This window comes from Ammospiza nelsoni, chromosome 26 (assembly GCF_027579445.1).
Source record: "Ammospiza nelsoni isolate bAmmNel1 chromosome 26, bAmmNel1.pri, whole genome shotgun sequence".
Lineage (NCBI taxonomy): Eukaryota > Metazoa > Chordata > Aves > Passeriformes > Passerellidae > Ammospiza > Ammospiza nelsoni.
The window spans coordinates 305,944-333,595 of NC_080658.1; the positions used below are offsets into that span (position 1 = coordinate 305,944).

The 27,652-nt window shown below is 59.8% G+C and overlaps 1 protein-coding gene across 1 annotated transcript in view; it reads left to right on the plus strand.

Annotated features, from left to right (window-relative positions):
• Positions 1-2,887: 2,887 nt before the first annotated feature.
• SRCIN1 (SRC kinase signaling inhibitor 1) overlaps positions 2,888-27,652 on the plus strand; it is a 37,313-nt gene continuing 12,548 nt past the window's right edge. Inside the window, exons 1-9 of the mRNA XM_059489017.1 lie at positions 2,888-3,092; positions 6,559-6,842; positions 15,780-15,803; positions 24,289-24,481; positions 24,911-25,109; positions 25,457-25,550; positions 25,904-26,712; positions 27,195-27,287; positions 27,401-27,444. Coding sequence (XP_059345000.1) covers positions 2,888-3,092; positions 6,559-6,842; positions 15,780-15,803; positions 24,289-24,481; positions 24,911-25,109; positions 25,457-25,550; positions 25,904-26,712; positions 27,195-27,287; positions 27,401-27,444 — 1,945 coding nt within the window. The remainder of the gene's footprint in view (positions 3,093-6,558; positions 6,843-15,779; positions 15,804-24,288; positions 24,482-24,910; positions 25,110-25,456; positions 25,551-25,903; positions 26,713-27,194; positions 27,288-27,400; positions 27,445-27,652) is intronic.

Here is a 27,652-nt window from a genome sequence, read left to right on the forward strand (position 1 = left end):
AGGGAGGGGATGGGGTGGAACTCCCAGAGCAGCTGTGGCTGCCTCTGGATCCCTGGGAGGATCCCAGGAGCAGCCTGGGGCAGGGGGAGTTGGCTCTGCTTCCCCAACAGAACTGACACGGCTGAGTCACGGCCCCACATCCTCGCCTGCCCCACATGGAGCCTGTCAGGACCCAAAATCCTGGGAAAATCCTTTCAATTCCGATGGTGTTTCCCCCTGCTCCCACCCCAGGGGGCTTTGACCCCCTCCCCTCTCATCAACCAGACTCGAGTCATTCCCTTCCGTGCCTCAGTTTCCCCGTGCCAAGGGAGGTCCCCGGGCCATTCCCATGGCAGCTGCCAGGCCCCGGCTGTGCCGCGGGGGTGGGGACGAGCCCACAAAGCTCCTTCTGTGGGAGCCGCCAGGAGCTGGCCAGCCTTGCCTCGCCTTTATTTTTATCCCGCGTCCCCAAGCTGCTGGCACGTCCCCAGCCCTGCCAGCCGAGGATGTCACCCTTGCCAGGGCACGCAGGGCTCCGTCCTCTTCCTCCTCGCGGCTCTGCCCCGGGCAGGGATGTTTTCCATCCTCCTGGAATGCCACTGGCTCTGTCTCCAGCCAGCGGCCGGACACGGAGCCGAGGGCAGCAGGAAGATTTTTCCCATCTCTCACAGCTGGATTTTCTCCTTCCCTCTGCCCCTTATCTTTCCTTGGCTTTCCAAGGGAAACAGGAAGATTTTTCCCGGCTTTCCCAGCTGGAATTTGCCCTTCTCTCTGCCCCTCATCTTTCCTTGCCTTTCTGAGGGCACTGGGAAGATTCTCCCAACTCTCCCAGCTGGAATTTGCCCTTCCCACCACCCTCTGCCCCTCATTTTCCCTTGGCTTGCTCCTTGCTGCACAGGTCCAAGGGAGCATCCAGGTGTGCCGGCCCTTCCCTTGGCACTGGATCCCCGGGATTTTGGGAGGTGAACTCGTCTCCCGTCTCCATGTGGGCGCGTGGGCGCGATCACACCCGGCGAGGTGGGAAAAAGTGGCGGCTGCTTTTTCCAGGGACGGCCAGATGGGATTTCTCCCTCCGCTCCGGGTTCTGACAAGTGACATGCAGGATCTATCCGCCTGGCAGGGCAGCGCCACGGGACGATGCCAGCTGAGCTCCGAGGAGCTGCAGCCTCGGGCCGAGCTCCGTGTCCCGCCGCAGCTCCGGGGTGGGAATTTGCGGGATGCAGGCGGCGCCCGGGGCTGGGAACGGGCACGATCCCAGGATTTCACGCGGAGAATCCGGACTGGCACCGTGAGCGGGCACGGTGCCCCTGCCCAAAGCCAAGCGGGATCGGTGGGGTCCCGTCTGGGAAGTTCCCAGTGGAACTCTGTGTTTGTGGAGGGGTTGGGGATGTTTAATTTTCCGCCGTTCCAGTGGAATTTGGGAGTGAAAGGCGCGGCGGGGAGCACGCTGAGCCCCGGCAGGGATCCTTGGGAAGGGGGAATGAGACGGGAGAACAATTCCTGCATCCCGGGAGATCAATTCCCGCATGCCGGGGGATATCACGGGAGGTTTGTCCCCTGCTGGGTGCTCACGCTCCCCTGCGGGTGGCCTTGGCGTCACCTGGCTCTTCCCAGGGGATTTGGTGGCTGCTCCATGACCCTGGCAGCGAGGGGAGGGTGGGGGATTTTCATCCCAGTCGCCGCCAGCTTTGGCTCCTGTGTCGCTGTGAGAGGGACAGGACACCCTGCAGTCCCCTCACTTCCATATTCCCGTCCTGGGATGGACGCTGGGTCCGCCCCGCTCCAAGGCTGGAATTCCCTGGGAATTGCCTTTAAGTGGCCAGACCTGGCCAGGGCTGGCCCTGTCGGGGACATGGCGGTGGCAGGAGAGGGCACACCGGTGTCCCCCAGTGTCACCTGCCGTGTCCCTGCTCCTGGGAATGGGTTTGCTCGGAGAACTTGAGCATCTGGGCAGCTCCCAGCACTTTTTGGGTGTGAGGAGGGGTCCTGGGGAAGACCCTTGACCATCCCAAAATGAGTGGACACCACAGTGGCCGAGCCAGAGACAGGGACAGCAAGGCTTGGACGGTGACTCTGAGCCACCTGGCGTGGTGGAATCTCCCTGGCCATGGCAGGGCTGGGATCTGGCTGGTTTTCCCACCTCAAACCACTCCATAATTCCCTGATCTCCCGAAGGCCCGACTCTGTCGGTGCGCGCATCTCCAGGGCCGGCTCTGCAGCACCGCACGAGTTAAACCGCGCGGCGCAGGAGCTCCCCCCGCTCTCCCCACGCCTCCTCCCACCCCCGGCAGCGCGGCACGGAAGGGGTTAGCACCGGGCAGGGCTCCGGGAGCCGGGCAGGCTCGCTGGGCGCCGGGCAGTGCGGCAGTGCAGCCTCCGGGAGGAAGCGGGAGCATCCCGCTCTTCCGGCCGCGCTAATGGCCGGGCGCGGGGGAGCCGCATCGCTCCGAGGGGCGGCCGCCCTCCCGGCTGCCTCTCTCCCCAAATGCACTCCCCGCGTCCCCTCCCCTCGCCCCTTTTTGTGCGAGCGCTTTCTCGGGCGATTTTGCACGCTCCGCTGATCGCTCGCCGCGACCCGCGCGAGGTTTCGCTGCCTCATGAAGATTTATGGGACTGCAGTAATAAACTGGGTTTGAGACGTTCCTCCGGATGATAAAACCCCGCCGAGCCGCTGCTAAAGGGGGGATCCCAGCCGGATCCCGCAGCCGCTCCGCTTTTTGGGGGCCTTCCCCTGCCCTGTCGCTCAGCACCTCCCGCCAGCGCCGTTCGTGAAGATTTCCACCCAAACCGGTCGCTCCGGTCTCGCTGTTTTCCCGGGAAGGACGCGATGGCCGTGCCCTGCTAGCAGCCCGGGGCTCCGGCCCCGGCACGGGTGACACCTCTGCTGGCAGGTGGGGACGATGGGTGGATGAATCGGCAAAGAGAACCGCGTTCCCTCAACCTCCCTCTGCTCGGAGAGGGGCTGGCCAGGATCTACCGCGGCATCCTGGCCGTGGTGGGAGCCCTGCGCCCGGCCAAGGAGCCGCCCGCAGCCCCAGCCGAGCGGAGCGCTGCCCCCTCCGTGCCCCCGGAGCCGCTGCCCGGCCGCCGTGGGAGCCGCGCTGCGCCCGCGGGTAAGCGAGGGGACGGTGCCGGTGGGGGGACGCGGCCCGCGGGGTGTCCCCATGGGCTGGGCTGGGCTGGGCAGCGCGGGCAGGCTCCGGACAGGCTCTGCCACCCCAGTGACCTACTTGGAAGCAGCCTCGGGAAGCACTTTCCAGGGATCTGCTGCGCCCGTGTGGGGACTGCTGCATTCCTGAACTGCTGCAGGAGGAGGGGAAAAACTTTGTGGGGGATTTGAGGTGGAATTTCCCCCAGGATGGAAGGATTAACAGCTGTTCCTTCAGCCTGGCCCTGAGGGTTTTCAGGTTCATTTCCCCGAACGGGCGCCCCAGGCAGTTTCCTTGCGGGACCATCCCTGCCCGCAGCGGGTGGCATCCCCTCTGGATGGGATCTCTGGTGGCATCTCTGGAGCGCTGACACGAGGCCAGCGCACGTGGCTGTGGCGACTTTTTCTCCCCTCGCCCCGGCTGGGCTCACGGATCAGAACCTTTGCGATGTTGCGGGGTCGGGGCCGCCTCATCCTCGCTGTTCCGCTCCTCCGTGCTCCTGTTCAGATCATCCCTCGGAGCGGGCGAGCGGGGCAGGCGCGTTCTGCTGCCGGAGGGTGTAATTGGGGAGCGGGGAGCTGCATGCTGATTGCGGGGCGGGAGGGGCCGGGAAGGAGCTGCGAACGCGGCCTCAGCCCGGCGCTGCTGCAGCGGGGCTGGAACAGGGACCGGGAGGTGGTGGGGGGAACAAACCCCCTCTGTCACCCCAAAAATCCCCGTCCCTGCTGCTCCCTCCGGCTCCGGGAGGGAGAGGAGCTGCAGCTCCTTCTGCTGCAGCTGCGGCTGGCGGCGTTTGCCTTCATCCCCATCCCCAGGCACAGAATTCCCGTGGGACGGGAGGAATCCGGGAGTTCTGCGGCGCTCGGGACCCGGCGTTCCCCAGGGATGGTTTTGGTGCGCTTGGAGCACAGCGGGGCCGGCCCCGGGTCCGATCCCCCGCCCCGAGCAGGCTCCTGGCTGCTCCCGAGGGTGCTCCAGAGCTTCCCAAGGGCTCCGAGGCTGTGGCTGCGCTGGGTGTCGGGTGCTGGGTGCAGCTCCTGCCCAAATTTCTGCCCTGGGGTCGCGGAGCCGGTGCTGGGGAGAGCGGCGGAGGCAGGGGAGGAGTTTTCCAGCTTGGATTTGCATTTCCTGGTCAGGACCGCGCGTTGTGGGGCTGTGACGGGAGCGGGGAGAGGGGCAGGCGGCTCCTGGGGGTCCCGGGGGGCTCAGGACGAGCTGCTCCAGCGGGATTGCCCAGCAGGGCTGGAACCGGGCAGCCGCTGGGAGCCCGGGGCGATGCCCTGCCCGCGTCCCCTCGGCCAGCACGGTCCCCTCGGGCCGCTCCCCCCGGGAGAGTTTGGGGTGTTTGGCGTGGTGGAGGTGCCGCCGTCACCTCCGTGGTGCCACCGTGACCTCCCCAGTGCCACCATGACCTCCCTGGTGTCGCTGTGACCTCCCCGGTGCCACCATGACCTCCCTGGTGTCACCATGACCTCCTCAGTGCCACTCTCACCTCCCCACTGCCACCGTGACCTCCGCAGTGCCACGGCGACCTCCCTGGTGCCACCTTGTCCTCCCTGGTGCCACCGTGACCTCCCCAGTGCCAGGGCGACCCTGTAGAGCGAGGGAGGGACAGGATCTTAAGCCCTTGCCACATTCCAGCTCCGTTTTCTGGGAAAAGGGGGGGACAGCCCGGCCAAGGTGACATTCGGTGACAGAGCTGGCAGGGATGGAGCTGCACCGGTGGATTTTGGAGTAGGGAAGGCTTTGGGATGTTCCCGCGGCGTTTGTGAGCGCGTGATGTCCCCGCTGGGCTGGTGGCAAAGCCGCTCGTGCGACCTTGAGTGGAGGAATCGCGGCCGTGGCCCCGCTGATAACACTTTCTTATCAGTTTGATATCAAACCGATCTGCCGGGCTGATAGATAATTGAGGGTAAAGGAAACAAAAAAAAAAAAAAAAAAAAAAAAAAAAACCAAACAAAAAACACAAAAAAAGGAAAAAGGAAAAAAACCCTCGCTGTGATTTGTTTACCGGGAGCTGGGGGGGAAAAGCAGGAGATGAATTAGATGAATTATGGATCAAGGTTAAAAGGGGAGCAGGAGGGGGAGGCTGAGCCCCGCGGAATGAGCTGCGGAATTCACCAGTGGTGGCAAAGCCAGCCCCGTGGCCTCGGGCCAGGCTGGCACTGCTGCAGACTTGGGGACAGCAGCTCCCAGATGGCGTGAGACCCCCCCCCAAAGTGGCTTTTTGGGGTGCTGGAGCCGCCCCGCAGCGGGCCCGGGGCTGGGCAGGGGCCGGGGGCTGCGGGGTGGCCTCGAGCTGCGGGCACCGAGCGGTGCCAGGCGCTGGCAGCGTGCGGGGACTTCCAGGCATCCATCGGCTCCGCAGCTTCCCTGGAAGGCAGATCCCAGCGTGCTCGGAATGAGTTATTAGCGAAAGGACGAGTCCCTGTCACCTCTCAGCGCCTGGGACCCTCTGTCTGTCCCTCGGTGCCCTCTCCTGCCTGCCCGGGCTGGGCTGAGCCCCGGGAAGGGTTTGGGATAGGGCAGAACATCCCAGGGATGCCGGGATTGGTGTTGCCGGGCACCGGAAAGGGGCTGGGATAAGGGAGAGCATCCCGGGAATCCCGGATTTGGTGCACAGGGCTGGGCTGAGCTCAGGGAAGGGCTGGGATGGGGCAGAACATCCCGGAGAACACAAATTTGGTACCCTCGGGCTCCGGGAAGGGCTGGGATGGGGCAGAGCATCCCAACAATCCCAGGATTGGTGCCCGCGGGCCGGGCTGGCCCCTGTGAGCAGTGGCTGCAGGATGGGCACTGAGCCCCCGCTGGGGTCTTTGGGGGGACATGAGGATCTTGTCCCCCCTCCCCAGTGCCCGCACACACAACCCTTCCCCCACCCTGCCTGATTTCATTTTCTTTTCGCTCTGTCCTGTGTCCGTGTGTCCGTGTGTCCGTGCTCCGGAGCTGTGTCCGTGTCCCCGTGTCCCCCGTGTGTCCGTGTCCCTGTCCCGCGTCCCGTCCGTGCTGTTTTCAGTCACCCAGCGCTGTTTCATTCCTGTTTTGCTCCGACCATCGCGGCTTTGGTGGGATCCCAGCCCCGCACCCCCCGGCCCCTCTGTCCCCGCTGTCCCCTCATCTCCCGCCGCGTGTCCGGGAGCGGGGACAGCGCTGCCACCGCAGGGGGATGGACCCGGCACCCACCCCCTTCCCCGGGCACCCCACTGATGGGTGATCCCACTGTGTGCACCCCATTGATCCCACTCTGGACATCCCACTGAGGGATGATCCCACTCCCAGCGAGGCTCTGCCATCTCTCCTCGCTGAAATCCCCCTCCCCAACTCCAAATCTCAACCTTCAACCTCTGCCCCATGGCCGGGGACTGTCCTCCCGTGTGTCCCACGGCCGGGTCCCTCCCTGACCCCGCTGTGCTCTCCCGGACCCGCACAGATCCCGACAGGACGAGCTCGCACATGATCTCCGCGGACGATGCCGAGTACCCGCGCGAGTACCGCACCCTGGGCAACGGCACCCGGCGCTTCTCCAACGTGGGGCTGGTGCACACCTCGGAGCGCCGGCACACCGTGATCGCCGCCCAGAGCCTGGAGGCGCTCACCGGCCTCCAGAAGACGGAGATGGAGCGCAAGCGGGACGCCTTCATGGACCACCTGAAGAGCAAATACCCGCAGCACGCCCTGGCGCTGCGCGGGCAGCAGGAGCGCCTGCGGGACCAGGTGAGAGCCATGGCCCGGAATTGGGGGTGGGAGCACTGGGAGGGGCTGGATGGAGGGGAAGGGAGCGAGGGGGCGGTGGGTGTGCGTGAAAAGGGGGTGGGTGCGGCAGTGATGGGGGAGAGTCCTCCGGGGGTGAGGAAGGGAATATTCCTGCTGCGAGAGAGGGAATATTGCAGGGGTGAGGGAGAGATTATTCCAGGGGTGAGGAAGGAAATCCTACAGGAATGAGGAAGGGAATCCTACAGGTGTGAGGAAGAGGATTCTCCAGGCGTGAGGGAGACAGTATTCCAGGTGTAAGAAGGAGAATATTCCAGGGGTGAGAAAGAGAATATTTCAGGGGTGTGGAAGAGAATCTTACAGGGGTGAGAAAAAGAAGTCTCCAGGTGTGAAGGAGAGAATTCCTCAACCCTGAGGGAAGAATCCCCCGGGTGTGACAAGAGAGCGCTGAGTGTGGGGAGCAGAACCATCCGGGTGTGGGGAACCACCCGGTTTTCTTTTTAGAGCTGCTGCACCCCCCAAATGCCTCCAAACCCCCAAATTTTGGGGAGGGGACAATAATTGATGGTGGCTTTGCTGTCACAATCCATATTTGGGGCATGTCCAGGCACGGAGCGCTACTTCCCAGTAAATAAATGGGATTTTTCCCCTATTATTACAGGGATTTAAAGACTTTCCTTTTTTAAAATAAGCAGCAGCTCTAAAAAGAAAAAAAAAAAAAAAGGGAAAAAATCCAGCTGGGGTTGGCTCAGGTCTGATAAGCTGCTAAGGATTTTTATAGGTGAAGGAATGATCTGGATTTGGGAATTATCTCCTTTATTCCCAAACCCAACCTGGATTTTTGGGCTTGGTTGCAGCTCATTCCCCACCCAAACACCCCAAAATCCTACCAAACTCTATTTTTTTTCCTTTTCCTCCCTTCTTTTCCTTCATTTCCCTGGCAGGCAGTAAATAATAATATGGATCCAGAAATCCTGGGAAGTTCAGGTGCCAACCTTTAAATGACATTGAGATCCAGCCCTGCCTGGAATGTTTGAAAATCACTTTGGTATTCCAGAGGAGCCTGGAAGGGATTTCAGAACTCCAGGCATTGCTGTTTTATTGGGATTAAAAAAAAAAAAAAGAAAAAGAGAGAGAGAGAAAAAGGAAAAAAATTAAAATGAAGAAAAGGAAAAAAAAAAAGACATTTGAGGGAGTTTGGAACACCAGAGGTGAAAAGGGACATTCCATAAATGTCAACATTCCTTCCAGCCTGGCAAAAATCCGTTGCTCCTGGGAATCCTCTGCCTTTCCTGATGGCACCGTCGGCTCTGGGCTGTGAGGGCTGTGCAGGGGGCACAGGTGGCACCAGGCACAGGTGGCCGCAGGGTCCCGCAGGGGGGTCCTGCAGAGCCCGGGCACAGGAGGAGCCCGCTGGGTCTGTGCTGGGGAGTGATGAAGTGTGGGAATCCAGCTGTGAATCCAGCTGTGTGCGAATCCCCGTGTACATCCATGTGCACATCCAAGTGTGCACATCCCTGCATGTGTCCATGTGTGTTTCCATGAGTGTATCCCTGTGTTATCCCTGTCCATATCCATGTCCACATCCCTCTATTTCCATGCCCATATCCATGGCCATATCCATGTCCATAAACATGGCCATATGCCTGTGTTATCCCTGTCCATATCCCTATCCCCATCCCTGTATTTCCCTGTCCATATCCATGTCCATATCCCTGTCTCCATCCCTGTCCCCATCCTTGTATTTCCCTGTCCCCATCCCAATCCCTGTCCCCATCCCTGTATTTCCCTGTCCATATCCATATCCTTGTCCCTGTCCCCGTCCCTGTCCCCATCTCCGGTATTCTCCCGTTATTCCCCCGTTATTCCCCCGTTATTCCCCCGTTATTCCCCCGTTATATTTCCCCGTTATTCCCTCACGTGCCCCCCCGGCAGGCCCCGCCCCCCGCGCTCTCAGCGCCCCCTGCCGGCGGCGCGGAGGGGGCGGGGCGCAGCCGCGGTTGCCATGGTGACGGTACCGCGGGCGGGGCGGGGCGGGCCCGGCGGCGGGAGGGGCGGCGGGAGCCGAGCGGGGCCGAGCGGGGCCGAGCGGGGCCGAGCGGGGCCGAGCGGGGCCGAGCGGGGCCGAGCGGGGCCGAGCGGGGCCGAGCGGGGCCGAGCGGCGCTGCGGATCCCGACCCGCAGCGCTCACCTGCCGCAGGTACCGGGCGGGAACGCGCGGGATGGCGCGGGATGGAGCGGGCGCATCCCTCCGGGCGGTGACGGAACCGGTGTCCGCCACCCACTGCTGCGGTCCCCCAGCCGATCTCCCCTGCCCCAGCTGTCCTGCTGTCGCTCCTGCCCACCGCAGTGCCCCCCTCCCCAGAATTCCCAGCCCGAGCTCCTGGTTCCCTGCGGCAGCCGGGGGTATCCGTACCCCGGCCCCAGACCGGGGGCAGCCCCTCCAGCGTCCCCTTTCCTTTAGCCCCCCTCTTCCCCAGCCCCCTTTCCCTTCAGCCTCTCCCCCATTCCGGGGGTCCCCCCCGTCCCCGGTGTCGCGGGGGGAGGGGGTGGCACTTTGTGGCTGCCATCGTCCCTGCGCTGCCCTTCGGTGCTGCAGCCGGGGGGGCTCCCTGTGTCCCCTCGGGGTGCACGGGGGGGGTCGTGCAAAGCCCTGGCGGTGCCCGTGCCACCCCCCTGCGCACCCCGCGCTGTCCCACGGCCGCTCCGCGTTGTCACCCGTGCCCCGGGAGGGGACACCGGTTCCCTGTGCCCCCCTCGGGCAGCGGAGCGGGCAGATGGCGGCCGGGGCACGGAGCTCCTGCCGCCCGCAGCTCACCTGGCCCAGCGTCCTTCCCGCGGGCTGCGCCCAAAGCGGAGCCCTGCGGCGGCAGGAATGGTTTGACCTCACCTCCAAACCCCTCCGAGAGGCGGCACACGGCCCTGGCACCTCAGGGTGCCCGCCTGGGCTGGGTTTGGGGACGGGCAGGTTTGGGGGTACCGGGGCGCTCGGTGGGGACGGGGAGCGCCGGCTGAGGTGACGCGGGAGGCGGCAGCGTGGTGGCGGAGGGGACGCGGTGTCCCTCGGGGCTCTCCCCGCGGTGTCATCTTGGTCTCCAGAGGTGGAGAGTGACGGGAGGCGCTGGGAAGCACTGAAATGGAGGAGCGCGGCTGCCGGGAGTAACACGAGCGCTGTGTGCGTGTCCCTGGGACTGCACTGGAGCCGGCCCTATCGATTCCCTCATTCTACCCCCCCGCCAGCGATTCCCGGCTCGTTCCAGCAGGGCTGGCTGGGAATGGGGGCTCTGGAATCAGGCGGAACTCCGCGGGGCACCCCACTTCTCCTTGTTTGGGGTTTTTATGGAAGTGGTCTTTTTATCCGGGAAGTGGGTGAAAACCAGGTTGGGGACAATGATGACAGCTCGGGGGGGCCAGAATGGGTTCGTGGGAGTCGGGCAGGGAGGTGCCCACCAGGAATTGGAGGGGGGATGCTCCCCTTGGCACGGCGGTGCTCCCCCTGGAAGGGCTGTGAGCATTCCTGTTCTCCCCGGCGCACTGGGGCAGTGTGAATGTGCCCATGCCTCCATCCATCCATCCATCCATCCATCCATCCATCCATCCATCCATCCATCCATCCATCCATCCATCCCTCTCTCTCTCCCTCCCTCCCTCCCTCCCTGCCCTGAAGTTTCCCGCCGTTCCCAGCCCGAATTTCTCTCCTTCCCCCGTGATCCCGGGGCCGGTGCCGAGCCGGTGCCGCCGTGTCGGGGGTGGCTTTTCGGGGAGGGGACGCCCGAGCCCTGCAGCAGCCGGAGCGGCGGCTCCGCTGTCCCTGCGGCTCCGCGAGGGGACGGAGGAAGGGCAGGGCGGGCTCCGGCGGCGGCTGCGTGCCGGAGTCTTCCTCACCCCCGTCTCTGCCGGGAACGGGGGTGCTCAGCCCCCTCCGCGCTGCCGCGACCCCCTCGGGGACCCCCCCTCCAGGCTGCTGTGACTCCCCCCCCCCCAGGGGACCCCATCCCTTGTCCTTGGCGTTTCTCAAGGATTTATCCGTCTTTGCGGGTTTGGGGGTGCGGGATGGGCCGGGGGGGTCCCCCCGGAGCTGCCGGGGTCGGACGCGGTGCGGAGCGCGGCGGGAGCGGAGCCGCTTTACCTTGCGCGTCCCTATTGTGTTTGGTCCACCTACGCCGTGCCGTTGCCATGGCCACCGTGCCATCTGATCTGCCCAGCTCCTGCCAGCTCCCCCTGCCCTGCCCTGCCCCGAAAGCTCCGCGGTGCCGCCCCAGGGCCGCTCTGACCCCGCCGCGGGGCTCGGGCAGCGATGGATCCGAGCCCCCGTTCCGCTGGTGAGGGTGCGCGGAGAGCGGAATGCGGCCCCGGGGCACCTGCGGCGGGCACGGGGCTGACCTTGGCCGGGGCTGCTGCAGGAGGGAGATTTTGGAGCCCCAGCATGGCTGCTCCTCGGCACAGCACGTCCTGATGCACTGCTCCGAGCCGGCGCTGCGGATTCGCGGCCTCGCACCGGCGGAGGAGGGGGCTGGAGCCGGGGCCGGGGGGGAAAGGCGCCCCTCGGGCTCCGGTGTCACCTGCGCTGTCCCCAGGGGCCGCGGAGGAGGTCAGGGCTGTGATTAACGCTGATGGGCTCGGGCAGGAGGAGGTGCGGGGGCAGGTGGAGGGGCCTGGAGGGGAAAATTGGAGCTGAGGGGTCTGTGGGGGAATTCTGATGTTGAGTCGCCGCGACAGGCGGCGGTGGCATCTCTGATGTCGCCTCGATGGCCGTCAGAGCCCTCTCTGGGTGGAGGGGCAGCAGAGCCCAAGGCTCTACCTGAAAGGGGAGAGCAGAACCTCGTGGTGGGCTCTGGGTGGTGCCCAGGTGTGACGGGGATGAGCCCCAGCCCTCCCGCATCCCCTCCTGTCCCCGCTGTCCCCTCCCCGGTCACGTTTGAGAGGTCCCTGCAATAATTGTGACACCTCAAGTGACAAAATCTGCAGCCCCCGCTCTGTCTGGTCACTGTTTGCATTCTTCTCCCTGTCTTGTCATGCTGCTATTTCCACTTTAGTTCACTTTCGCTGGCGCTGAAAAGCATTAAAAAAAAAAAACAAAAACAAAAAAAAAAAAAACAAAACAAAACACCAAAACCCAAACAAAACCAAAAAAAACCAACAACCAAAAAACTTTAATAAGCAGAAACAGATTAAATTCACTCGGCTGTTATTTTTCAAGGAGATTTTTGTTTGTCAAGACGCGGTGCCTGAGGGTGGGGGACTCGATCGGAAGCTGGAACTCCTGGAAATGAGTTAATTAAAAAGCCGATGAAGCTGCCTCTGTCCTCCCTGGGAGTGCAGCGTGCCGGGGCGGCGGCTGCCGCTGCTGCCCTTTCGAGAGGGGCACGGTCGTGCCTCGTTAATCACCAGCAGATTTGTGATTTAATTGCCATTCAGGGGAAGTCCCCCTCGGTCAAGGCGCTGATTCACTTGGATTTCATTTCATTTACCTCCCGTCTCCTCCTGGGACAGCCGCAACCATTTAATTTATTTTATTTTTTCAAACTTTAATCCCAAAATATTCCTGATTACATCACTCCAGCCCTGCTTTCCTGCCTGTCTGCGTGTCCATCCCTCCGAGGGCTCGCGGCGGCATCTCCGCCCTCCTCCCGGCGCTTTGGGGACCTTGAGCTCCTCGTTATTCCCTCGTTTGGCAGCACCGCGGACATGACTCTCATTGTAATTATAATTCACAGCCTCTGTAATTCCCCGCACCTTTTGCAGGGTTGCTGCTGCAAGGAGCCGCCTGCTTTATGGCTCGGAACGCCGCTGTCGCTTCCAATCCTCTCCTGGCCCATTATCTCCCTTTGATGCTTTTGAAGAGCCAGCGAAATGTTAATTCCAGCTCGGCCCTCTCCTCTCCTCCCCCCTCTTTGGGCAAATCCAGCCTGGAAGGGGCTGGCAGGTGATGCCTCAGTTTCAGTTTTTGTATTTTTTGGGTTCTGTGCTGCTTTAGTCTGTGGGTCTGGGCCCCATGTTATGGGATGGAGAGCTCTGTGCACAGAGCAGGGAGACAAAACAATTCCTGTTCCAGCTGGGCAGCAAGGACAAATGATCCAAATCTCAGCCCAAGAGCACAAACACCGTGGGCTGGAGAGGAAAACAAGGATGGGACTGCATGGGCTAAAGCTGGAATTGGGCAATGAACTGCAAGATGCCAATGGAGCAGAACTTGTGAGAGACCTGTCATGCATTTTGGGACCATTTTGTTCATTTTCGGTTCATTTTGTGACCATTTTGGTCCATTGTGGTGTAGCCCTGTCTGGGCTCTTGTGCTGCCCAAGGTGGATCCATGGAGGAGATCCTTTTCATAAATCCCTGCTTTATTCTGTAACTCCATCCAGCCTCTGCTCCAGCTCAGCCTTCCCAAGGCATCACAGGGACCTGGACACTGCCCTGGGGTTGTCCCCGCTCTGTCCCCAGGTTTTGGAGGGCTGGGGTGAGGCCTTATCCAGCCTGACCTAGAGCAGAGGCCAGAGTTACAGAATAAAGCAGGGGTTTGTTAAAAGGATCTCCTCAATGGATCCACCTTGGGCAGCGCAAGAGCCCAGCCAGGGCTGCACCAAGGTGAACGAAAACGGTCACAAAATGGTCACAAAATGAACACAAATGGTCACAGGGTCTGTCACTTTGATAAGTTCTGCTCCATTTGCATCTTGCAGTTCATTGTCCAATTCCAGCTTTAACCCATCCAGTCCCATCCTTCTTGTTTTTCTCCCTCCAGCCCATGTTGTTTGTGCTCTTGGGCTCAGATTTGGATCATTCGTCCGTGGTCCCCAGCTAGAGAAGGAATTTTGTGTCCCTGATCTGTGCAGAGCTCACCACCCCATAATATGGGGCTCAAAACTCCGCACTAAAGCGCACAGATTCTAAAAATTATAAAAACTAAAACCTGAGCGATGTGGCTGTGCTGACCCTCCCAGGGCTTCACCCTCTGTGGTTTTGGACATTTGGGGTGGGCAAAGGACGGGCAGGGCGGGCGCTGGGGTGGCAGCAGTGCCAGCGGGGACAGATGGAGCCACAAAGTGCCACGAGGTGCTGGGCACAGCCCGCCTGGCGCTGCCACCAGCGCCAGATTGTCAGCCCTGGATGGCCCTGGAGCCCAGCAGGGGATGGGCAGCGTGTCCCTGTCCCCCTGGGCAGTGCCACATCCCCAGGGCTGCCAGGGAAAGGTATAGATACGCATTATAATATTATACATACTGTGTTATAGTACATGTTATAATATTGGCTTTCCACAAATATTAAATTATTTTAAAATATTAATTTTTTTAAAATACTCTAAAACATTTAAAAATATAAAAATATTTAAACATCTAAATTTTAAAAAATACTTAAAATATTTAAAATATTTAAAAATATAAAATACAATAAATATATAACATATAAACATATATGTTATAAATACATTATTTATTATATATTATTTTATACATAAAATTATATGTAATAAATATGCAACAAGGTAATACAATAGAAATAAATATATTAAAAGTGTTTTAAAATATATATATATAAAATGTTTCCAAAATAGCAAATGTGCTCTTGGCTGAATGCCAATCTTTGCTTTATTGTCTTTATCTCTTATTGTCTTTTATTAAACTTTTAAATTGTTACAAGAGGGTTAAAAAACAGGGTTAAACCCCTGTTTTTCCCAGTTGGATCGTCTGAGCTGGGATAGGGATGGGTGCTGTGCCACCCTGTGCCCACAGGTCACGGTGCCCACTCCAAATGGTGCCAGAACATTCTGGATTTGGCTGTGATTTATGGGCTCGGTGAGGAGCTTGTCCAGTCATCCTGAAATAATAAATAAAATCCACACTGTCATCCCAAAATAATAAATAAAACTCACAGCCGGCGCTGGTAGCAGATAGCATCAGCAATATCAGGAGAGGGAAAATTACTGAGGGTCCTCGAGAGAAAAATGAGGAGAGAGAGGGAGAGAGGGAAAAGTTGGGGAAGGGAAAAAGGGAAAAGCTGGGGAGGGAAAAAGAGAAAAGTTGGGGAAGGGAAGTCAGGAGACCCATCATTTTCACGGTGATTTCTCCTTCCAGACAGGTGGATCCCACCCCTTGTCCCTGGATCCCATTCCTTCTCCCTAAATCCCATTACTTGTCCCTAAATCTAATTCCTTGTCCCTGGATCCCACCCCTTGATCCCATCCCTTGTCCCTAAATCCCATTCCTTGTCCCTTGATCCCATCCCTTGTTCCTGGATCCCACCTTCCCTAAATCCCATTCCTTGTACCTAAATCCCACTCCTCACCCCTGGACCCACCTTCCCTCCTGCAGGGGGTTGGATGGCGCTGGGAACAGCCTGGAATATCGGGATCCCTTTGGAATAAAAACACTTTTCAATCCCTTCCCACCCGAACTCTTCCAGAACTCCGCAGTCCCCCTGCCCCTGGCACCCTCCAGGACCCCAGGCTCCCATCCCACCCCATCCCATGGATCCCACCCCATCCCAGCCCGGGAAGGGGAGCTCGGGAGCGGTGCCAGCTCCTGTCACCGGCGGTGCCACATCGCTGTGACAGCGGCGACACCAGCACAGGGAGGGGGCGGGCACAGCCGGGCAGGGCTGGAAAATCCCGTGGAAAATGAACATTGTTGTGACTTCCAGCACCGCGGCAGTGCCAGGAGGGGCTGGGCGCACCAGTGACACCAGTAGCCATGCTGAGCTACTGTGCCAACCCCTTTTCCCTCCTTTCTCACCCCAATTTGCTTCAATCCTCACCCCCTGCTTGCTCCCTGAAACTCCAGCCACCCTTTGGGAGGGGCAGGAACCAGAGCAGGTTTAAATCCGAGCTCAGAGATTCTCAAAGGGAAAAACCAAAAGTCAAACCAAGAATCTTAATGGTATTTTTTTGTTTGTGTGTGTGTGTGTGTGTTTTCTTCTGTTTTATCTTCTTTTTGTTGTTAGCAACCCAACTACTGGAGCTTTAAGGTCAGTATTTCGGATTTTTCCTGCTTTCTCTCTGAAATGCATGTGCTTGGCTGTGGGTCTGGAGAGGGGTGGGAGCCTGGAGGGGGGATTTTTTTGGATGAGGATTCCTGAGCTGAAGTTGTTTGGTCTCAGCTGAGCTGAAGCTGAAGGTGGTGAGGGGGAATTTTGGGGTTTGGGGCGAGCAGTGAGTTGTTCTGTGAGGCCTCGTTCTGGGCGCTCACCCCACGGCCAAATCCTGCTGCTCTGGAGTAATTTCTGAGACAGAGTTCTGGGAAAAGGATGGGAAAAGGCCAGTTCTGGATGGGATTGGAAACTCAGAGTGGCTGCTCCCAGCAGGGATACAGGGATTGCTCTGGTTTCCATCCTCCTCTTCCTCCTCCTCTTCCTCATCCTCCTCCTCCTCGCCCAGGGACTCCCTGGCTGCCCTTCAAGGTCGCCGCCTTGGCGGGTGACCTTGGCGCGTTGTCCCCGGTGGATTCGCTCTTCCCGTGGAAAAAAACCCAAAAAACCCAGGGAATGTGGGGCCGGGAAATGCGGGACACGAAAATTTGTCCCGAGTTTTCATTCCCGGAGTGAAACGGGGGTGGAGCCGCGGCTCCGGGAGGTTCAGCCGGCCCCTGCTCCATCCCACGGGGCATTCCCTGCACTGCCAGGGGAGGAAAGGCGCGAAATCCTCATTTTTAAAATATTTTTGCCGGATTTTTTATCTTTTACCACGATTTTTTTGCGACTAAGAAATAAGAATATAAGAAATAAAACAGGGCTGAACTTTAGGACCTTCCTGGCGCTTTGAGGGGAGGGAAGGCAAAAAATCCTCACTTTTAAAATATTTTCCCGATTTTTTGCGCCCTTCTCCCGGGATGTGCCCTCGATCTGCCACCCCCGTGCCACTGTCACCTCTGTGCCACTGTCACGCTGCTGCCAGCCCAGGCTCCAGGCAGATTCCCGATTCTCCAGGACACCCCAGTCTGTCTCCAGGACATCCCCGTCTGTCTCCAATACATCCGAATCCTCCCCGCACTTTTCCATCCCCTCATTCCCGCCCTCCCTGCCCGAAAATCCCGGCCGGGGCCATCCCAAAGGCTCGCGGTGTTTTTGGGACATCCAGGGCCACATCCAAGGGGGAAAATCCCGCTGGGAAGTTCAGTGGAGAGGGCCGGGGGCTCCCGCCGTGCTGATGCGAGGGGTGGGGTGGAATTTGGATTCCCGGAGGAACGGGAAGATCCAAAGGCTTGGTAGAGCTCCTTTGGAGCCGGGACTTTAAAGGAACATCAAAGGCAGCCGAGTAAAAGATGCAGAAGGGCAAAAACCGGCGGGGGACACACAAAGGACGCGTTTGTCTTTAAAACAAGAGTCAGGAGCGGCTTTATGCGCACCGCGCTCCCGCTCCGGCCTCGGGGCCGCGGCCGCGGCTTCCCGGGAGCCCCGCGCCTCCTGCGGGAAGCCATTTCCACCTCGGCGGCGCTCGGCCAGCCGCAGTGAGAGGCAGGAGATGAGTATTTACTCGCAGGAGATGAGCAAATAGCAGGCAGCGAGTCCTGGGCTGCTCTAATCCCGCTGCTCCCTCCGGCCCCGGCTCGGCCGCGTTCCCGGGGGCCGCGGGTGGGTTGTTCCCGGTGGTTGTTCCCGGGGGTTGTTCCCGGTGGTTGTTCCCGGTGGGTTGTTCCCGGTGGTTGTTCCCGGTGGGTTGTTCCCGGTGGTTGCTCCCGGGGGTTGTTCCCGGTGGTTGTTCCCAGTGGTTGTTGCCGGTGGCTGTTGCCGGTGGTTGTTCCCGGGGGTTGTTCCCGGGGGTTGTTCCCGGGGGTTGTTCCCGGGGGTTGTTCCCAATGGTTGTTCCCGGGGGTTGTTCCCGGGGGTTGTTCCCAATGGTTGTCCCCAGTGGTTGTCCCCAGTGGTTGTTCCCGGGGGTTGTTCCCAATGGTTGTTCCCGGGGCTTGTTCCCGGTGGTTGTTCCCAATGGTTGTCCCCAGTGGTTGTTCCCGGGGGTTGTTCCCGGTGGTTGTTCCCAATGGTTGTTCCCGGGGGTTCTTCCCAATGGTTGTTCCCGGGGGTTGTTCCCGGTGGGAAGGGGTATTTGGGGTGGGTAATCAGTGGATTTGAGGCTGCTCCGACCTCCTCGCTGTGGTTTTTGGGGTCCTCGCTGTGGTTTTTGGGGTCCTCGCTGGTTTTGCGGCATCGCCGGGAGATGCTGCCCGTTGTTGTCCATCGATCCCGGGGCTGTCGATATTTATGGATGGGTTGGGTTGGAAAAGCGATTAAAGCTCTCCTGATCCCACCCTCTGCCACCGGCGGGGGTGGCGCCCACCCCACCAGGGTGCTGGGAATGGGAGAGGCATCCTCAGCGCAGGAACGGGGGAACTGAGGCACGGCGGGAATGGACGGGGTTGGGGAAGGTGTGGGGCGAGCAGCAGCGTCAATATTCATGAGGCTGCAGAGGATCCAGGCTTTTAAATATTCATCAGCACGCGGAGCCTCTACTGCCAGCAGGAAAATCGGGGAGAGGGGACGAGCAGCCCCCCTTCTTCCTTTCCTTTTTATTTTCCTTTTTCCTTTCATTTTCTTTTCTTTTTTTTCCTTTCCTTTTTCTTTTTCCTCTTTCCCTTTCCCTTTTCCTTTTCCCTTTTCCCTTTTCCCTTTTCCCTTTTCCCTTTTCCCTCTCCCCATTCCCCTTTTCCTTTCCCTTTTCCCTTTTCCCTTTTCCCTTTTCCCTCTCCCCGTTCCCCTTTTCCTTTTCCCTTTTCCCTTTTCCCTTTTCCCTCTCCCGGTTCCCCTTTTCCCTTTCCCCTTTCCCCTTTTCCCTTTCCCCTCTCTCCTTTCCCCTCTCTCCCTCTCCCTCTTGCAGGGACAGAGGGGTGGCTTTACCTCAGGGACATCCAGGTGCTATCACCCGCAGAGTGCCCGGGGTTTCTGGGGTCGGGGTCAGGGATTGGGAATGGCCCATCCCGGAGCCCATCCCAGGGCAGGGAGTCCCGCTCACTCCGGAGGGGGCGTCCCCTTCCTTTAGTCGAGGGGTCCGGTTTAAAAACCCTAATCCGATTTGAACGCTAATCCTGTTAACATTGAGATCGGGATTAATTCTGCCTTAATCGGGATAATCCTGACAAAATGTTCAGCATTAGACGTGGGATGAGTTATTGCTGCCGGCAGCGGCAACGATTTTAATTTGGGGGCGGGGGGAGAGGTCGGGGGCTGGGAGGGCGCCGCTGGAGAGGCCACAACCCCTTGGATGGGGGAGACTCCTGAAAAAACCCTTTGGATGGTGCCCGAAGCACCCTGGGCCTCTCATTCCTTCCACTTCTGCCCAAATTTCCTCCGGTTTTCCCCATTTTTCCTCCCAGCTGGGCATCTCCCGGCTCCTCCGCCTCCAGCGGCAGGAGCTGGGATGTTGGAATTCCTTCCCGAGCGGAATCCATCGCTCCTGGCTGGTGCAGCTGAGCGAAAAGGCGGAGCGGAGGGGTTGGGTTTCACCGGCCGGGATCAGGTGTCCGAGCGGGGCGGCACCACAGTCGGGAATGTCGGGCACTGGGGGAGGATAGCCAGGCTCGGGATGCTGGATTCCCCTTGGGAATGCTGGGTTCTGCTCAAGGATGGCATATTCCAGCTGGGAATGCTGAGTTCTGCTCAGGGATGCTCCATTCCAATTGGGAATTATAGTTTCTCATCAGGGATGCTGGTTTTTGGTCAGGGATCTTCAATTCCACCTGCGAATGCTGATTTTTGTTCAGGGATGCCAGTGTTTGTTTGAGGACACTGCATCCCAGTTGGGAAAGCCGGATTCTGGTCAGGGATGTTCTATTCCAGTTGGGAATGCTGGGTTCTGGTCATGGATGCTCTATTTGAATTGGGAATGATGGTTTTTCATCAGGGATGCTGGTTTGTGGTCAGGGATGTTCTATTCCAATCGGGTATGCCCACCCCATGGATCCCACACCATGGATCCCTTCCCTTCCCATCCCATCCCACGGATCCCACCCCACGGATCCCACCCCACCCCACAGATCCATCCCAGGGCTCAGCACCAGATGGGGTCTGGGCGGGACTCCAGGATTAAGGATGAGAGGGGGATCAGCAGGGATTAATCCCGATCCGTGTCCAGCCAGGGGCTGGAGCCTCGGTAAATAACCGTGCCCAGGGTGGTGCCAGCTGTGCCAGCTGTTTTCCAGGGATTTCAGGGCTCCCTCGCCTTTATCCCCATCCTGCCGAGGAGCTGCAGAGGGCAAGGAGCTGCCAGGACCTGCCAGGACCCGCCAGAACCCGCCAGAACCTGCCAGGACCCGCCAGAACCCGCCAGGGCCATGCCCGGCCGCGCTCCGGAGCACCCTCGGAGCCCATGGGGCGCGATCTGGGGGGCTCTGGGGGCTCCTGGAGGGCGCGGCCCCCACCCCGGAGCTGCCCAGCCCAGCCCGGGAGGCTCCTCCCGGTGACGGGAGGGGAGGCTGAGCCCGGGGACAGGCGCCGCCGGTGGCACTGGGACAGGGAGGGTTTCTCCATCCCAGGTCGGTTTTGGGGCTGGTCTCGGCGGCTTTGGGGTGCGAGGGGGTGCGGAGCTCGGGATGGGGTGGGAATTGCAGCTCTGAGTGTCCCGGGGGCGTCAGACGGGGACGGAGCCGCTTCTCCTCCTGCTGTCCCAGTCATGACCTGGAGGCCCCTCGGGTGTGGGATGGACGGAGGCGTCGGGCAGGACCCGTTTTTCCCTCGGGAGGCGTCGGGCACAGCCCTGGGAGCCTGTGGGGCTGGGACAAACCCGGGGTCCTCTCCCCGAGGCCTCTGGCAGGGCCGCAGGGTGGAAATCTGCAGCTGTGGGGTCGCTCCGGGTGCTGTTGGGAGCAGCTGCTCCATCCCGGGGTAGGATTCCTTCCCCACGCATTTTTCCCTTGGTTTTTCGTTGTTTTTTTTTTTTTTTTTTTTTTTTTTTTCCCTCCTACCTGCTTTGAAGTGACCTGCGGAAGGTCCAGGGCTGCTCCTGTCAGCTCTGTCCCCCTCCTGATCCCTCTCCCCCTCTCCATCCAAGCAGCTCCACCGCTTTTCCCCATCCCAAGGGGTGACCCCGCTCCTTTCACGGATTCCCAAAAATCCGCCGGGTCCTTTGATCCTTCCCTGATCCTCTCCGAGCATTCCGCCCTCCCAGCTGGGCCGGGGAATGTGGAGGAGGAGGATGAGGATGAGGCAGGAATGAGGAGCACCCTTATCTCCAGGCAGAGATAATGGAGCTGCTTCCGCAGGGATGATCGGGGCTTTTTAGGAGTTCAAAGAATCCCTTAATTGTGGCTTTTTTTAGCTCTGGGGAGACAAAAGATAGAAAAAAAAAAAAAATCCGACATTAAAAAACTCCCTCCATTTCCCATCCCACCGTTTTTATATAAAACTCCCGGGGACGGGGGAGGGGATGGGGACATTCCTGGCCCTGCTGGAATTGGGGATTTTTCCCATTTCCTTCTCCAGAGGCTCTGGGGGTGCCCCTGGCCCTGCTGGAATTGGGGATTTTTCCCATTTCCTCCTCCAGAGGGGTTTTTTGGGGTCGGTTTTCCCCGGGACCATCACCACGAGGGCACTGCCAGGGGTCCAAGCTTTGCTCCATCGGGATTCCCTCGGCTCGGGAGGCTCCCGGCGGGTTTCATCCGAGCAGGTTTAACCCCGGGGGGAAGTTCTGGGCATCCCGAGCTCGGTGCCCTTTGGCCAGCCCCCTCTGCCCCGAAATTCCTCATTTTTCCCGGCGCAGCCTCCCCGTGGCCTTGAGCCGCTTTTGTTGCGGCTGCGCTCCCTCGCTGCCGTTCCGAGCGTTCCCCGCGGAATTCCCGCAGGGACCAGCCGGGAATTCCAGGATGCAGCTCCAGGATCGCCGCTCTGGGGCTGGCTCGGCAGGAAATGGGTCATTTCCCAGCTGGGGACAGGAGCAGGGGGCGATGTCCCCTTCCTCCCTCCCTTCCCCGCCACCCGCCGGGTGGGCTCGGATCCCGCAGGGAATTTTCTCAGGGAATTTGGGGCTGCAGAAGCCCCTGGGGAGGGGTTTGGGTGTGGACAAAAGGGTCACATGTGGGGCAAGACAGAGAAATGGGGGGGAGAATAAGGTTTTTATGGCCACTCTGGGTGTTTTAGGGTGGTCTTTGGGGTTTATCCTGAGCCTTTCCCAGCTGGGAGATGCCCCCTGCATGCCCTGGTGGGCCAGGGGTGGCGGGGGACATCCAAACTGGCACACCTGGCACCCTGAGGGAAGGGTCAGGACCTCCCAAAACATCTGGAATTCCATAGGGCTGGGCAAAGCTGCACCGAGGTGCCACCCTTGGGGTGACCATGGGCAGGTACCCCCTGGCCTGGGGGGTTTCTGTTCCCATCTCGGGGGTTTCTGTGCCCATTTGGGACGGTCCCGTGCCTACAGGGGTGCCCTGAGTTTAGGGAAGGGGGGCAGGAGTGGCTCTGCCCTGGTGCTGGTGACAGTTTTGGGGGTTGGGGACAGCACATTGTGCAGAGCATCAGGGCAGAACGGTCCCTTCCGGGCTAAAAACCCATTAACTCCCATCTCGCCTGGCTTGGTTGGGTTTTTTTTGTGGTTTGACTGATTCCATGAATTATCCACAGCGGGGAGGCTTCGGTGCCCGGGGGCAGCTGCAGGGCCGGGAGGGGGCTGGGCTCACCTGGGACAGGGAAATGTCCCTGTCACCCCCGGGGGTGGATGGATGGATGGATGGATGGATGGATGGATGGATGGATGGATGGATGGATGGATCGATGGATGCAGGGATGGATTTAGGTGAGATCCCAGAGAACGGGAAAAGGGCAGGGATGGGGGGTGTTTGGCTCACCTGGGACAGGGAAGGTGTCTCTGACACCCCCGGGGGTGGGGATGGGGGGCATTTGGGGTGGGGAGTGGAAAGGATGGATGCAGGCATGGATTTAGAGCAGGGTGAGATCCCAGAGAACAGGAACAGGACAGGGGAAGGATCCAGGAAGGCAGAGCCAGGCAGAGCTGCAACCCTGGCTCGCATCCCCACCAGGAGCTTCCCTGAGGATCCATCCTGGGCTGGGATCTGTGTCAGCACCACCCCAAACCCCGAGCAGGGTACCCAGAAACCACAACCTTGAGGGCGGGGAGCCCCAAAATCCCCCTTTTCCACCCCAAAACCACCCCCATGAGGGGTCAGAGCTGCGTCCCACGGCCCCGGGGATGGGAGCAAGGAATGTTTCCCTCCATCCCTGCATCCCTTCCTGGCTGTGAGGCTCTGCCAGGGCTCTTTGTGCTCCAACAACAACAACCCAGCCCAGCAGTCAATTTTCCAGCAATTAACTACGGGCTAGAACATTTCAAGTCCTCCCAAACCCCGCCTCGTAGGATTAATTAAATCTTCCAATTAATGTCTCATTTAAATGGCGATGATGGCTGTTATCATTTCATATTGATTTCTTTCTTTTTTTTTTTTCTGTTTTTCCCCATCTTAAAATAGAGCTGTTGTCCCTTTCCAGCGCCGCCTTTTCCAAAACCTGGGAGCTGTTTGTTCCCTCTGTTGGCTTTGCCAACCTTCAACAAGTGTCTGGAAAATCCAGGGTTGGGTTTTTGGGGTTGTTAACACACAGCAGTGCTGGGAATGGCCACAGTTTTGGGGCTATTTGTGGACATTTGTGGGTATTTGTGGATATTTGGGATATTTCTGGATATTTGTAGATATTTGTGGATATTTGGAGATATTGGGGATATTTGGGATATTGGAAAATCCACATTTTCCATATCCTTGGTGGGAACGTTCTGGCAGCAGGCTCCTGTGAAATGGGGATCCTGGAAAATGAAATCCTCCCGGCTCCCAGAGCCATAAACCTTCCCCGTGCTTTGCTTCCAGAAGGATCTGGGCATTTAGGATTCCCAGGAGTGGAGTAATGGATGTGTAACCTCCGGGAGCAGCCAAGGTTATTCCAGCGCTCGGCTCTGGCAGCCTCGGCTCCTTCCTGCAGGGTTAAATCCCGGGCTTTAATTCCAGGGTTAAATTCCAGGGGTTTGCCGGTGTGGGAGCCCAGAGGCACCGGGATGGAGCTGGGAAGGTTTATCCTGGAGCGGGGGGGATTGGGAATGGGGTCTGTGCTGGGAGCAGGACGTGGAGCTGGGGTGGGACACGTCAGAGCCTGAGCTGGGGAGGGAATGTGGGACGGAGTATCCCTGGATGAGGATGGATCATGCTTGGATATGGGATGGAACATCTCTGGATGTGGATGGAGGATCCCTGGATTCGGGATGGAGCCCCCTGGGTTTGGGATGGAGCCCCCTGGATGTGGCCCAGCCCCACCCTCAGGCACAGGGAGGGATTTTTGGGGGTGTCCCAGGGGTTGCACTCGCCGACCTTCGTGTCTCCCTCCCATCCCAGGACATTCCATGTTCCCATCACCAGCTTCTCCATCCCGGCACCCCATTCCCGAGGAAAAGCAGGACCAGCCTCACCAGGGCTGCTGGGCCACCCATCCCTGTCCCCCCTGACCTGTCCCTGTCCCTGTCCCGTTGCAGACCAGGAGCTCCCGGCACTCCCAGGGCTCCCAGCCTGGCCTGGCCGACCAAGCCAAGCTCTCCTTCGCCTCGGCCGAGTCCCTGGAGACCATGTCGGAGGCGGAGCTGCCGCTGGCCTTCAACAGGATGAACCGGTTCCGGCAGAGCCTGCCCCTGTCCCGCTCGGCCAGCCAGACCAAGCTGCGCTCCCCAGGTACCCCTGGAGGCCCCAAAACCCCCGTGGTGGAGGGTGGGGCTGGTCTCCATCTTCCCAAAATTCCAGACCAAGCTGCGCTCCCCAGGTACCCCTAGAGGCCCCAAAACCTCAGTGGTGGAGGGTTGGGTTGGTCTCCATCTGCCCAAAATTCCAGACCAAGCTGCTCTTGGCCAGAAGTTCCCCATGTCATTTTTTTGGGTGTCCCAGAGCTCTCTAGGAACACCTTCCTTCACCAGGGCGAGGCTGGGTGGCCAAACATTCCCCAACCCATTTTTTTGGTTGCCCTGGACCCTTTCACCTTCACCAGGGCACTGTTGGGTGTCCAGAGCTCCCCCAACCCCTTTTTATTGGCTGGGAAGACCCTGTGAGCTCTGTGGAGAAGGAGCGTGGTCAGAGCTGACTCCGGCGTGCCCCCTGTGCTCCCAGGGGTGCTGTTCCTGCAGTTTGGGGACGAGACGAGGCGTGTGCACATCACGCACGAGATCAGCAGCATGGACACCCTGCACGCCCTCATCGTGCACATGTTCCCGCAGAAGCTCACCATGGGCATGCTCAAGTCCCCCAACACCGCCATCCTCATCAAGGACGAGTCCCGCAACGTCTTCTACGAGCTGGAGGATGTTCGGTGAGCAGGGAGGGATCAGATCCCACCCCGGGCTGGCTTCCTGTCCTTTAAATCCATCACAAACTGGGAAATCTGTGGGATTGTCCTGGTTTGAAAAGCCAGGTGTCCGCTAAGGAAGGCAGGAGTTTCCCTTAAAATGGAAAATGTCAACCCCCCCCCCCCCCCCCAGATTGTTATAATTTTAGAATTAAAACGTTCTGAGGCAAACTGCCCCACCTCTAAGAGATAATAGAACACACTCTTATCTTAAAACCCAGGAGAGGGATGAAGGAAAAAGGGGGTGGTGGGCACAGTGCTGGGGTTTTGAGGGGTCTGTCCAGGTGTTCAGGCTCTGCCTCTGCTTCCAGAGACATCCAGGACAGAAGCATCATTAAAATCTACCGGAAAGAGCCGCTCTACGCCTCGTTCCCAGCCTCACACATCACCAACGGCGACCTGAGGGTGAGAGGGGACACGGGGACAGCCCGGGGGGTGGCAGGGCCTGGTGAAGTGGGAGCAGTTGGGAGAGAAAGCAGCAGAGATTGGGAATTGGGATCTGTGTGTGGTTGGGATCCATCCTGCCTGCTGCCAGCGCTGGGTGGGAGCTGACAGCGAGGTGGTAAATATGGTTTGTAGGGAATTAAATCATGGGGATAATTCATTAGGACAAATCATCAGGATAAATCAGCCCGCTGCTGGCTGGGAATCACAGAATCACAGAATCACAGAATCACAGAATCACCAGTCCTTGGTGGGGTGGAGGGCCCAGCAGGATGGGGCTCACTCTGTGCTGACCCCCACACCCCATTCCACAGCGGGACATGGTCTACACCTCCCGGGAATCCTCCCCCACCCGCCGGCTCAACAACATCTCCCCAGCCTCCCACCTGGCTTCGGGCTCCCCGCCGCCCGTGCTGCAGTCCTCGTCGCCGTCGCGCTCCCGCATGTCCTACAGCGGCGGCCGCCCGCCCTCGTACGCCGGCAGCCCCGTGCACCACGGCGAGCGCCTGTCCAGCCTGCCCCCCGCCCAGGGCGTGTCCCCCAGCCCTAGTGCCATCCTGGAGCGCCGCGACGTCAAACCCGACGAGGACCTGGCGGGCAAGAACGTGGTGCTGGTGAAGAACGAGGGGCTCTACGCGGACCCCTATGGGATGGTGCACGAGGGCCGGCTCAGCATCACCTCCACGCAGTCGCTGGCGGGCATGGGGGACCCCTTTGGCTACTCGGGGGGGCTCTACAAGCGGGGCTCGGTGCGGTCACTCAGCACCTACTCGGCGGCCGCACTGCAGACGGAGCTGGAGGACAGTTTGTACAAGCCCAATGCGCCCATCTACAGTGACACGTACGGCCCCGGGCTGGGCTTCCGCATGCCGCCCTCGTCCCCGCAGAAGATGGTGGAGCCCGGGCAGAGCCCGCACAGCCCCTACTCGGGCCCGCCCAGCCGCTCCTCGCCCGTCCGTCAGTCCTTCCGCAAGGATTCCTGCTCCTCCGTCTTCATGGACAGCCCCGTGGGCAAAACGCGCAACCCCAGCTCGTCTGGGCCCCCCGAGCTGTTCCCTGGCCCTGCAGAGCGGCCGCTCTCGGGCTTCGGATCGTCCGGACCGGCCAAGGACACGGAGACCAGGTGAGAGAAGGTGTGGCGTGCTTGCACCTGGGGTGCTCCAGCTTTTCCTGGATTTGTGTTTGCACCTGGGATATTCCAGGATCTCCTGGATTGGGGTATTGGCACCTGGGATGCTCCCGGTTTCTTTGGACTTGTGTTTGTACCTGGGATGTTCCAGGTTTTCCGTTGCCTTTGGATTTGGGATCCCCGGTGGGTTTGAGCTTTGCTACAGGGGGATTTTGTATTGACCAGAGGGGGAGGAGGAGTGGATGGGAAGGAGGAGGAGGAGCAGAGGAAGGTGCTGCCCTGTCCCCACTGCGGTGTCGGGATGGGGAATAGGGCAGCACAGACAGGGAATGAGGAGCGTGGCTGCAGCTGGTGACAGCCGTGTCCCCAGCTCCCGGGTGGCACAGACGGGCTGTGAGCAGGGCCAGGAGCAAACGGGGGGTGGCTGTGGTGGCAGACACAGCCCATGACCCATCTCCGTCCCTTTCCCGGCGCAGGGAGCGGATGGAGGCCATGGAGAAGCAGATCGCCAGCCTGACGGGGCTGGTGCAGAGTGCGCTGCTCCGCGGCTCCGAGGCCGAGACCCCCAGGTGAGGGCAGCTCTGGGATCCCGGGGCCAGGATGTCCCTCCTGGGGGGTTTGTCCCCCTCCCAGGGGACACCAAACCCACCCACACTCAGCCCCCTCCTCTCTTTGGTTTCAGTGAGAAGACAGAAGCCACCAACGGCGGGACCCCCCCATCAGCGTGTGAGTGACCCCCAGCCCTGCAGGACCCCCGTGGGTGTCCCAGAGTGGGCTCTGCAGCTCCTCATGTGCTGGTGATGCCTTTTTCAGGCTTACCTAAAACCAGAGTTAAGAGAATTAAAGTTAATCTATTTAATGAAGGGCCTCCAGGTACGTTAAGGGCAGACAAAGCCTCCCCAAGGGGCTGCACCCAAAATGGAAGATGGTCACA